Source organism: Cannabis sativa, chromosome 8 (assembly GCF_029168945.1).
Source record: "Cannabis sativa cultivar Pink pepper isolate KNU-18-1 chromosome 8, ASM2916894v1, whole genome shotgun sequence".
Taxonomy (NCBI): domain Eukaryota; kingdom Viridiplantae; phylum Streptophyta; class Magnoliopsida; order Rosales; family Cannabaceae; genus Cannabis; species Cannabis sativa.
In genome coordinates, this window is record NC_083608.1 from 3502143 (window position 1) to 3515206 (window position 13064).

A 13064-nucleotide genomic window follows, 5' to 3' on the forward strand; every position below is an offset into this window, starting at 1 on the left:
GCTATAGATTCTATGTTTATGCTAGCGCTCCCACTCAATTGCACTACCGTGTTCCCAAAATGTACGTATCACCCTGACCTAAAAGTAGGCTTAACTAACAAATCAAAGAACACGAATAGCCTTTCAAGATAGAGCCTAATCATAACAGGATTAAGAACATTTGATCTAGGATCAACTAGGCGATATTGACTTGAATAGATATTACGGTAAGTTTAATAAATCTAAGTCAAAGTTCAAAATCGGTCCCTTCCGATGCATACTCCATGCATCCAACCTGAGCTTTACTTTAACCAATGCTCTGGAAAGAACATAGCACTTCTCTAAATGCAAGTAAACTCTGTTGTAGATTATCATATCAATAAAAACCCTATGTTTGATAAATCTAGGAAACTTTATTCACATAGTCATGTTTACTTTCCAATGTGTTGACGACACAATAAACAGGATCAAGTATGTGAAAAGGGTTTCAGATGAATTCATACATTATATAGATATAGTCATGAAATAAATCATGTGAACCATGGAACATTAAATGTTATTTCTGATCTATATTAATAAGTAAATCTGATTATATTGAAATGAGTTTGATTTAGGGAATAAAACCCAACAAACTCCCACTTGCACTAATATAAAACAAAAAGTGTGTTTCAAATAATCTCAACACCTCGATATATAAATCAAGTGTAGTAGTAGTAAACTCCTCGTAATAGGATTTGAAAGGTTGAATTAACCACAACCTTTTCTCCACCATTACTCTTCCTTAATCACAAAATTATTTATAATGTGAAATTCCTCTCTATATGTCTACTCTCTTGGGATACTGGATTCTATACTTTTGGCAACTACTTTTGGTTAATAGGGAAATAACACTAGTAGTTTAGGCAATTTGGAATGGTGCCAAAAATGTATAGAACTTTCCTTAGACTGAATAAGTACCTTTCCTGTAACTTTAACATTCAGTCCCTTTCTGGTAGACCTAGAGACTTCAGATTGGTTTTTACACTTCTCCAAAATCACTATTCCACCCCAAGAGTAACCACCATCTTATCTGAAAGATTTTCTAGCACAAAGGCAAATTTTGAAATCTGATGTGGTGTAGTCTAAGAGTTTTATACACACTCTTATAGACTAACATATAGTTCCTCTTCTTAATCTTAGGATTTACTTGATTGTCTTCCAACGTTCTTCTCCTGGATTAATCTGATACCTACTCATTACTTCCACTCAACAGCAGGTGTCTGGTCTAAGGCATACAAAAGCATATCTAAGACCTCTCACTGTTCATTTAAGAAATTCTTTCATGGCTTTATCTTTTCTGGAATAGTTGAGACTTTTCCTTAGATAAATAAATTTTATGCCTAAGAAGTTGTGAAGCTTCTATAGATTGCCATTAGAAAGAAAATGCTTCAGCATCTTACTAAAGTAAGCTGCTTGCATTAGAGTAAGTAATTACCAGGTATACCACAAGCCATAGGTTTAGATAAACTCAAACCTATAATACTAGGAACAGGAAGTTTTGTTAAGTCCATTGAATGGTCTTATAAACGAAAATTTCCTTTTATGTCCTTGTAATAGAAAACTTTAGGTTATTCCATGTGAATGGATTAAACCATAGTTCTATTGACTTTTCTTCTTAGTTTCTTATCTTGACAATCCATTAATTGTTTAAACTCATAATGGATTTTAATCACTAGTGTCTTCCAAATCATAAGAAGGTGAGTTCCTAGAAACTCTCCCACTACGACAAGGTACCGTGAATTACGTCTAAGAAAACTAAATGGTATTAACCTCTTTGGTTGTGACAAGACAACAGAGGCAGTGGGATCATAATATGTCAAATAAGATGATAGAACACTTTTCGAATCAAGAATTAAATATCTCCTTTATTTGCTACTTTATTTTCAAACTTTAGTCATTATCTTAGAAAAATAGTATTTGTTTGAATAAACACTTTCTTATCTATTGACTATGGGGTGGTCCACCCCTAATCACTTAGAATAGCTAACAAACCATGGTTAACAGTTCTAGCTTTTCTTAAGATTTTGATTAGGTCATCCATGAATCTAGTAATGATTTACATTAAGTATACAACCATTACATCATTCTGAAATTGTATTACCATAGAAGGAATTAGGCAACGACTAGTAACTAATCATCAATATGCAAATCGAAATTTCTGGGGAGGTAAGTTTGGATATAATTCAAAAATCAAGTTTAATGATCTTTGAACTGCATATCTATTAAGTATTTCTCCACCCCTATCAGTTCGCAAGATCTTTAACCACTTACCTTAATGGTTTTAACCATTGCTAGAAATTAATGAAATTTTTCAAACATTTCAAATTTCTTGCTAAAAGGTATAATCTAGAGTTATCGTTTTAAGAATACAACGAAACACTCATATCCACCCCTGAATGTACATCCATCTGCGAATAAGATGAACTACTTTCAGTGGATATAGGCATATTAACTCTTTGCAGAGATTGATCTTTTCAAATCCACTATGAACAAGATACAAATGCCATAGATTAATAAAAAAAATGTGGTTGAGTCTTTTGATGACTTAGGTATAGTTACATCAATGAGTTCATAGAATACTGCAAGTGGATCCTGGTCACAGAATACCTAACTCATATTCCATACAGTTTGAATCCATTAATAGAAGATGGATATTAAACACTTGAGAAAGTGTAACTGTATTGTACTCTGGAATTAGAAATATAAGAATATTTCTGTTTGGAATCTAAAATTAAAGTCAAAGACTTAAATATATACCAAATATTATGAGTAATTCTATTTTGGACCACCACTACTAATTTAAACTCTAAGTCAGATTTGCCCATACAAGTAGGAGATTTCTAAGATTGAGGGTTTATATCAATTGGGAATAGAATTTCGGGATTATAATCATATGTGTCATTTAATTTCTTTAGAGAAAATATAGAATGACATGAAATGATTTATAGACCATTCATCCAATGATATTTTATTGAGCTAATTCGAAATGAATAAGCTAAGAGGAATTAGGATAATTTCGTTTATAAATAAGAATCCAACGATGCTTCGATTAGCGAAAATCAAAGTAATCTTATTATACAATCTTCTTGTTTTATATCGTAAAACTACTAGTCTAAGGTGTCATCAATTGATGAACAGCTAGATGTCGCATATACAATATTTATCTTTCGAGATCTAACACTATTATGTATGTCTAATGGTGAAAATCCACTAGGGATTTATCTCATTAGATAAACAAGCCAAGTTAGACCAACAATGAAGATTCGAAATTAAACTACAACTTAATAACAGAAAATAACATGGTTCAATATAAATTCATACACAATTCAGAAATTATAAACCTATAGCACGTAGGAATAACTAGTGAAAATACTAAAACATACAATCCTTAATAATTTCCAAGGTTTTCAACAAACTGATATCAGTGTCCTGTTTAGGCCAGAGTCAAAGCTACCATCCATTGAATAGAGTTGTCAGCTCTTCTAAAATGTTAAACATTCTAGCAACCTTTTATTCGATCAAGATTGGAATTCAGCGTTGTCCCATTTAGGCGAGAGTAAAGGGAATTCTATCTTATGAGCTTCCACCATTGTTTCGCAATTTGCAAGTCAAATATGGTCTCCACCATTAGGGTAATCCATACCATATAAAACACTTACAAACTACTTATCTTTCGAGATTAAACGGTGCGAAATTGCTAATGAACGTTCCTCCATTAGGGAGGATTACTCACTAAAACAAACGCGATGTAAAACCAACAATGGAGATCGAATATCTTAATAATAAAGCTCATTATTTAAGGAGAGTTGTATTTTCTTTGATTCTCTTTATTTAATCTATTTATTTTAAATATATATTTATTTAATTAAAATTGCCAATTTAGAATGAAAAATTCTAAATATAAATTTTAATTTAATATTTATAAATTTTACTTAGATGGATATGAAAATAACATGAATTATTTCCATCTTAGTAATAATTTCCAATAAATATTTAGAAAAATATTCAATTTAAGTTGTTACAAAATTAATTTAAATTAATCTACAACTCAAATTTAATTTTCTATAATTATATATTGCATTTCGAAAAATTAAAGTATTCAAGGATACAGTTTTCGAAAATGCATGTTAAAATAAAAAATTAATCCTAGAAAAATTATTCTAATTTAATGTTGAACCAAAATTAATTTACAACAAAAAATATAATTTTCCTATTTAATTAAATATATAAGAAAAATTTCAAATATTTAAGTATGATGATGAAAATCAACTTAAATATTAATTTTCTATTTAATTAAATACACTAGAAAAATACTTCAAGCAAAAATATCACCTATCTAGATTTTCCTTTGACTAATTAATTCAATTTCTAATAATATATTTTAATTCATTTATTTTAAATTAATCACCTATCTAGATTTTCCTTTGACTAATTAATTCAATTTCTAATAATATATTTTAATTCATTTATTTTAAATTAATCAATTAATGAAAAAATTATTTATTTAAGTTGGTCCAAAATTAAAATAAATAATTTGAAACTTTAATCTATTTTTCAAATAAAATTCGAAATTCCAGCATTTAAGAAATGCAATTTCGAAAATTGATTAATAAAATAAAGAAAAAATATATTTTGAAAATTATTTAAATTTAGTTGAAAAATAAATTTCAACTAAAAATAATTTTCTATTTAATTAAGTGTCATGAAAAAGAAATATTTAAGTATGATGATGAAAATCAACTTTGATATTTAATTTTCAAATTAATTAGATGTATTAAATTCAAGAAATAAATAATTAAGTGTAGAGAAGGCTTAATTATTAATCTCTAGTTTAATACTAGGAAAAATATACTTAAAATAAATTGTACCAAAATTAATTATATAAATAATTAATTTCACAATGTATAATATTTTCCTATTTAATATTAGAAATAATAAGTAGTCTAGAAATAACTATCTAGAAAATATCTTATTTGACTAAGTATCTTTTCCACAAAATTTGAAAAAATATCTAATTTAAGTTGTATTAGAAAAAAAAATCTAGAACTTAAATATTTTCAAATTTAAATTTAATTAAATATCAAAAATTAAGTTGTAACCACTTAATTTAAAAAATATTCCATTTTAAGTTAATATTGGAAAAGATATTAACTTAAAAAATATCTAAAGAATCTTAATAACCAATGCCTTGATTCCTTTCTGTGGTAGAGCATTATCAATATCTGAACCTGGATCTCTTTCTCTGAATCTTTGATGCTGAAACTCCTTCTTGCTGAAAGTCTTTCTTCACGATCTTCCTCACTATGATTGAGGTATCACTTGCTGTGTGTGGGCACTACTCATACACCAAGAATTTTGAAATTTAAGAGGGAATAAAGAGAGAGGGAGTGGTCGGCCAGATAGGGAGAGAGAAGGCTCAGTTTTTTCTGAATCAGAAGTGTGAAATTTAAGTGTAAATTTCATGAAGCCTTCACTATCTATTTATAGCATTCGACTAGGGTTAGGTTTGAATTATTTGACATTAAAATAATGAAAATATCAGTTTAAATTTCCTACAAAAGTGGCCAGCCATGCTTAGTGGATTTGGGCCTCACTTTTTGCAATTTTGCAGTTTTATCTTTTCTGAATCTGATTTTCTCAAAAACGCCAATTTTCTAATTCAACCATTTAAATGCCAATTCTAACTATTTAATAACTATAAATAATTATTAAATAATATTGTCATTTATCATATTTATTAATTGAACCATACAAAGTATCATAATTAACAAATATGCCCCTAAAACTCTTTCTTTACAATTTCGCCCTTACTTAGTGAAAAATTCACAAATAGACATAGTCTAAATTGAGAATTATAATTGATTAATCAAAACCAATTATATGAGTCTTACAAGCAATATTATCTCAACTAGTGCGGGGACCATGGGTCTATATAACCGAGCTTCCAATAAGTAGATCAAAAATTTAGCACTAAAATTCACTAACTTATTAATTCTTCGTTCAATCCACGCATAGAACTTGGAATTGCCCTCTCAGTATGTAGAATGCTCTATATGTTCCACCATATAGAGGCATCATTAGTTATCCATTGTTATAATCCTAATGTGATCAATGATCCTCTATATGAATGATGTACACTGTAAAGGGATTAGATTACCGTTACACCCTACAATGTATTTTATCCTTAAAACACTTGACCCCGTATAAATGATATTTCAGCTTACGTAAAATGAGTACTCCACCACTTATGTTCGTTTGGTCAAGCTCGAAGGAGATCATCCTTTGCTTACTATTCGCCAGATAGAAGCTATAGATTCCTTGTTTATGCTAGCGCTCCCACTCAATTGCACTACCGTGTTCCCAAAATGTACGTATCACCCTGACCTAAAAGTAGGCTTAACTAACAAATCAAAGAACACGAATAGCCTTTCAAGATTGAGCCTAATCATAACAGGATTAAGAACATTTGATCTAGGATTAACTAGGCGATATTGACTTGAATAGATATTACGGTAAGTTTAATAAATCTAAGTCAAAGTTCAATATCGGTCCCTTCCGATGCATACTCCATCCATCCAACCTGAGCTTTAGTTTAACCAATGCTCTGGAAAGAACATAGCACTTCTCCAAATGCAAGTAAACTCTGTTGTAGATTATCATATCAGTAAAACCCTATGTCTGATAAATCTAGGAAACTTTATTCACATAGTCATGTTTACTTTCCAATGTGTTGATGGCACAATAAACAGGATCAAGTATGTGAAAAGGGTTTCAGATGAATTCATACATTATATACATATAATCATGAAATAAATCATGTGAACCATGCAACATTAAATGTTATTTCTGATCTATATTAATTAGTAAATTTGATTATATTAAAATGAGTTTTATTTAGGGCATAAAACCCAACACCTAATCCCACCCGAGGCACCTCAATGCCATTTTGAAAAGTAAAAGCATTCTTAAATTTAGAAATAGTGCCTACACTAAGTTCAGTTTCCATAATAAATATTACATCTTGTTTTTTTTTTGAGAAATGAGCAAACAAAGTTACGAAATGCTCTCGGGCTGCCCAATCCCCGAGCTTTCCAACTCAACAGAATCATGGTGATTGGCAAGCCTGAGAGCCAGCCTTCACTAAAAAGTCACCAGTAATGTCCTCCACAAGTGGTTTGTTAGAAGAACCTGAAGTAGATTCAAATGTTGGAAAAGAATCATTCAAGTTTGTAACATCAGCTAAAGGAGTATCTCTTGTACGACAACGTTTGAGAACTTGACGCACATTACCACTTGAGGAAACAAGTTATCTTTTGGTGAACAATGATGCCATTCTACTGCCTGAAGCAGTTACAACATCAGGTATGTCATGGTTCTTGATTGAGGCATTTTGGATCACGGGAACTGGGCTAACTATCGAGGAAGTGAAAGTGGTAGTAACAGTGGAAATTGGCATGGACAACATTTAATTGGTGGCTGTGTGTTGGTTTTTGAGGTGAAGATATGCAAGTAGAGTTGCAGCAGAGAGAACAACTGTTTGTGAAGGGATTATTGTAGCCGAGGATGTAATCAATTCAGGATTCAACTCAGATGCTACAACACCAAAAAAATTTTTAACACCAGAAGCTTCGAGACAATCATTCCTCAATGAACATTTTTGCAGCATAACATGTTCCCCCGATGTTCGAATAGGTGTTGGTGTTGTGACACGTTTCTTGTTATTGTTGCAGCAGTAGAGGAATCCACAATAGTAGGAATTATCTCAACTCCACAAGAAAGCGCTGCAAAAGAGGGTGCCAATGAAGAAAACTAAGAGTTTGATGAAATTGGGGCCATGATTGCTTTCCCTTTTACACGACCAGTTACAAGTGGAGGAAGCACTGGAGGCTGTCGTGGATGATGAATAATAGGCAAAATAGTATTTCGAACAAGACGAGTCACAAAAGACCAAGGGCTTGCTTGGAGAAATCCTGACGATAGCGATCATACGGTGATTTGGGTAAAGGAGAACCTTCCAACAAGGGACCATAACAAAGATCAGGTTCTTTACCCTCATCAATTTTCTCTAAGTAGACATGGCATTTATCAAAGACATGACCCTTTATGCCACACTCATAACAAAAATCAGGTAGTCGTTCGTAACGAAAATCAAGCCATAAGTCATCCTTAATCCAAGCGAATGTTACCATTTGACCACGAAGAAGTGGTTTAGAGACATCGACACCAACTCGAATCCTTAAGAAAGGACCCCATCCCTCATTGAGTGAATCTTCATGAACATCAATAAAGTTACCAATCAAACCACCAATAATCTGAGCAAGATGTTCATATTTGCTTAAGAGTGGTAAATGAAACACCTGAACCCAGAATCGAATTATTGTGATTGAGTCCAAAGAAGCATTTTGCAAAGTACTTGGAAGGCACAGAACCAAGTGTTGGTTCTGGAAATGCCATGGCTTTTTGGAGAGGACTCTAAGAAGATCACCTTGGCAGCCGAAAGTAACCATATAGACATCAGTGTCATATGTAGAAGTATCTACTGGAAATCTCCTTGTCCAATTCCTGGTGATGAAATTAAAAAACTGCTTAGGATTGTGACCCCTTCTTGAGAAAATTTCGCAGAAAATCCTATTGCATTGTGGTGGAGGGTGAGGAGCAGTGATGTTGGAGATGTTTACAACTTCTTTTTCCTTGACAGTAAGTGCTTGAGAGATATCATTTAGGAAAGAATCCATGGAGAAATGAGAAAATAGAGGGAAGCAGAGAATGAGGGAAGGAAATTCGAAAAGAGAAATCCGTGGAAGATCATGAAGGTGTAGTTCAAAAACCTTGGAATAGTATTACAAGAGAAACAGGGGAGAGAACTCTGTTTTATTATACTGGAAATTGAATGAATTACAAAGCAAAGTAACAGCATATATATAGTATGCTCAACTAAATGTACAACCAACTAACCAACTGTAACAGAAATAACTGAATCTAATAGACTAATCCTTCAGCCCCCTTCAAGTTGGAGTGTAAAAATTTTTTACACCTAACTTGGATACAATTTCAGTGAAGACCGTTGGAAATGTTGGTTTGGTGAATATGTCTGCCAGGTTCAGCTTGGAGGGTACGTGGTTGAGCTTGATTATGCCATTGGTGAGCTTTTCGCGAACTATGTGACAATCGATTTCTACGTGCTTCGTTCGTTCATGGAAGACAGGGTTCTCTGATATATGGACAGCAGCAGTGTTGTCACAAAACAAGTTGGCCGGGAGTGATATGTTGATCTGGAAGTCCTTGAGCAGTGCAATGAGCCAAGTTAATTCACATGTTGCATTCGCCATTGCTCGGTATTCTGCTCAGCAGAAGAACGAGAAACGGTTTGCTGTTTTTTTGATTTCCATGATATGAGTGAGTTACCTAAGAACATACAATATCTTGAAATTGATTTTCTTGTATCGGGGCATGCACCCCAATCTGCATCAGCGAAAGCTTGTAATGTTAATTTTGTTGGGGCTGTGGCATGAAAGAAAAGACCTTGTCCTGGGGAATTTTTGAGATATTGCAGAATTCTACAGGCTGCATCAAGGTGTTGTTGTCGTGGATTTTGAATGTATTGGCTAAGTTTATTAACAGCATAGCTTATGTCGGGTCTTGTGATGGTGAGGTAGGTGAGTTTACCTATGAGACTTCGATATTGGGTTGGATTGAGGAGGGCCGTGCCTGTGTCTTTGTTGAGTTTGATGTTTGGCTCCATTGGTGTTGAGGCAGGCTTTGTACCCAATTGGCCAGTTTCTTTTAGGAGTTGAAGTGTAAAGGGCCTTTGAGAAACTGAAATTCCTTATACACAACAAGCTATTTCCAAACCCAAGAAGAATCTTAAGTTGCTGAGATCTTTTAATTTGAATTGAGCATCAAGAGATTGTTTGAAGGTAGTGAGGTCATTCAAATTATTGGTGGCAACAATTATATCATCAACATAAACAAGTAAGGCAAGAAAAGTGTTAGATTTGTGTCTGATAAAGAGGGATTGGTCAGATTGTGAGTGATGAAAGCCTTGTGTAATTAAATGGTTGCTTAACTTTGCATACCATTGTCTTAATGCTTGTTTTAAACCATATAGGCTTTTTTGTAATTTGCAGACAGCATTCTTTGGAATCACTCCTTTGGGAGTGTATCCTTGAGGTAGTGTCATGTACACATCCTCATGTAAATCACCATGTAGGAAAGCATTGTTCACATCCATGTGATGTAAATGCCAATTATTCATGGCAGCTAAAGAAAAAAGGAGTTTTAAAGTGTTGAATTTGGCAACGGGGGCATACGTATCAAAGTAATCTATCCCAGGTTGTTGAGTATATCCTTTGGCAACTAATCTTGCTTTGCATCTTTCAACAGATCCATCTAGGTTATATTTGATTCTATATACCCATTTATTGCTGATTGTGTGTTGTCCAGGTGGCAAAGGTACAATGATCCAAGTTTGGTTATCTTCTAATGCTTTAATTTCTGTTCCCATGGCATTATTCCAGACTTTGTATTTGATGGCTTGCGAGTAGGATGTAGGTTTGATAATCTGATCTGCAGCAAGGATTGCAGCTATAATTTTTTTTGAAAATCTCTTGTAGGACAAGTGATTGGTAAGAGGATGAGCTGTTGATGTGTGTATTTGAGTATCACATATGTAATCGTTTAGGTGATTTGGCTTGCTGGTTTTCCGGCCATATTTAGTTTTATAACTGTTGCTGGATTTCGCTATGTTAGATGGAGCAGATGAATTGGATTTTGTATTTTTATTGGCAGCAGGATGAGAGGTTGTAAGATCAGTAGCAGCAGATTCATTAATGGTGTGAGGAAGGGCAGCATCAGGTGCTGCAATATTGGTTGTAGCAGTTTCTTTTGCTATATCAGGAGCTGCAATATTTGTTGCAGCAGTGTTTTTTACTACATCAGGTGTTGCAATGTGTGTTGCAGCAGAATGTTTTGCTGCAATAGAAGGGTCAGGTGCTGCAATATTTGGAGTAACTGTAGATAATTGATCTTCTGACCTGCTGTGTTGGTGATGAAAAAATTGAGCAATGTCTTTGTTGGGACTATTGCTGTGATATGGATAAATGTTTTCATAGAATATAACATCTCTACAGTGAAAAATGCGATTTGTTTGTATGTCAAGTAGAGTATAGGCTTTCATATTTTCAGGATATCCTATGAAGGTACATGCTTTGGATCTAGGAGAGAATTTATGATCATGAGTGATGTTGGATGCATATGATAGGCAGCCAAAGTTTCGAAGATGTTCATACTTTGGGATCTTGTTGTTGAGCATTTCAAAACTTGTTTTATCTTTAAGTAACGTTGAAGGTGTTCTATTTATTAGGAAAGTAGCAGTATGTACCATATAACTCCAATAGATGAGAGGTATTGTAAAGACCGCTTAGTTTAATTTGGAAATTAGCAGTTAATCATGTTTAATTATGGAAAATTATTTATAGATATTTAAATAATTATTTATACTATTATTGTTGAATTCTGAAATGCATTTTATATCATTTAGTGATTTTCATAATTTTGCATTTCCGGTGCCCGGTAACATGGAACTCGGTGTTTGGCTCAGTAAAATCACAACTTAGTATGTTAGTATTGTGGGACGGTTTTTTTTAGACATTGGGAATGTTGGGATTGGTCGGGAATTTAGAATTTCCCAAAATACCCCTTTAGTGCTCGCTTTATGTTATTTTAGTGTGAAGGGGCAAAATGGTCATTTTGCCCCATTTATGTTTTGTCCTTTAGTGGACTTAGAAATTGGAAATTTAAATGTTAATTGATGTTATTTGTTAGCTGAAGTAAAGGTTGTAATTGCATTTCACTCTCATTATTCAAAGATTTCAAAAACTTAGAAAATTAGAAATTTCAAAAGCTCTCTTTCTCTCTCTCTCTTTTCGGCCAAGCTTGGGAGCTGCTTGGGCTGGGTTTTCTTGCTTGATTGAAGTGATTTTCAGCAAGATCAAAGTAATTCTAGTGGAGGTAAACCTTGCTCTAGCTTCTTTTCTTGTTTCTTGGAAATTTTGGAAGAATTTAATGGTTTGCATGCTTGATTTTGGAGTGTTCTTGTTGCTGTATGTTGTGGTTAATTTCTGAGGTTTATTCTAGGTTATTTGAGTTGAATTGAGCTGCTGGTAATGCATGATTAGTGGTGTTGTTTAAAGTTATGGATTTTCTATTCAAAAGCTTAAGTTTTCAAAGAGAAATTTTGAAATTGGTTGTTGTGATTGTTGCATGAGTTTGTGTATGTTTTCTGCAGTTTCTAAATGCATGTTTATGTAGTTTAAATCAAGTTTAAATGCTTGTAGGTGAGCTTTAGCCAAGCTTGAGTTTTGAACTCAAAGCTTGGAGCTCACATGGCATTTTTGGTATCTGAGGTTTCTAGATGGTTTTGTTGCTTTAGACTTGTTCCTTAAGGTATTTAGAACAGGTCTGGAAGTTTTGGTGTGGTTTGGAATTGATTTGAGCAAAGTATGAATTTTTGGAAGTTTCCTGCGAGGAACTGAAATTCCGGTTGTGCATTCCGGAATTCCGGATGGGGTTCTGAAATTTCAAGAACCGGAATTCCGGTTGTTCAACCGGTCTGCCGGTTGGGAGATTTTCAGGAACCCTAGATTTTCTCGTTTTTTTGTTATTTGCGGTATTGCCACGCTTTTTATCGATAGGGAAACTTTTAGTTTCTAATTTAAGTCCCCGGGAAGTGATTTAACATATCACTTATTAGTGTTGTGATTGTTATGGTTTAGGAGCCTGTAAACCGCCGTGCAGTTCGTTCCAGTCAGGTTGACCGGCACACCTGAATTCAGAATTGAGTTAAGATTAGTGTAACAGTATGCATATATATGTTACATGTTTAGCGTGCATGTAGGAAGCCTGTTAGATTACATTAGATATGTATGTTGGCTTCGAACCATCCGACTATGTCACATCGGTACAGGCTAGAGTATGACTAGCAGCTGGAGTATGACCAGTGTACTGAGTATAGGGAACGACATGCTTTGTATCACATCGGTACAGGC

At 33.5% G+C, this 13064-nt stretch overlaps 1 protein-coding gene across 1 annotated transcript; it reads right to left on the reverse strand.

Moving 5' to 3' along the window:
• Positions 1–7955: 7955 nt before the first annotated feature.
• LOC133030098 (uncharacterized) lies at positions 7956–8753 on the reverse strand. The gene has a single exon (XM_061102313.1). It carries the CDS (start codon positions 8751–8753, stop codon positions 7956–7958), a length of 798 nt encoding a protein of 265 aa, XP_060958296.1.
• Between the last annotated feature and the right edge of the window lie 4311 nt (positions 8754–13064).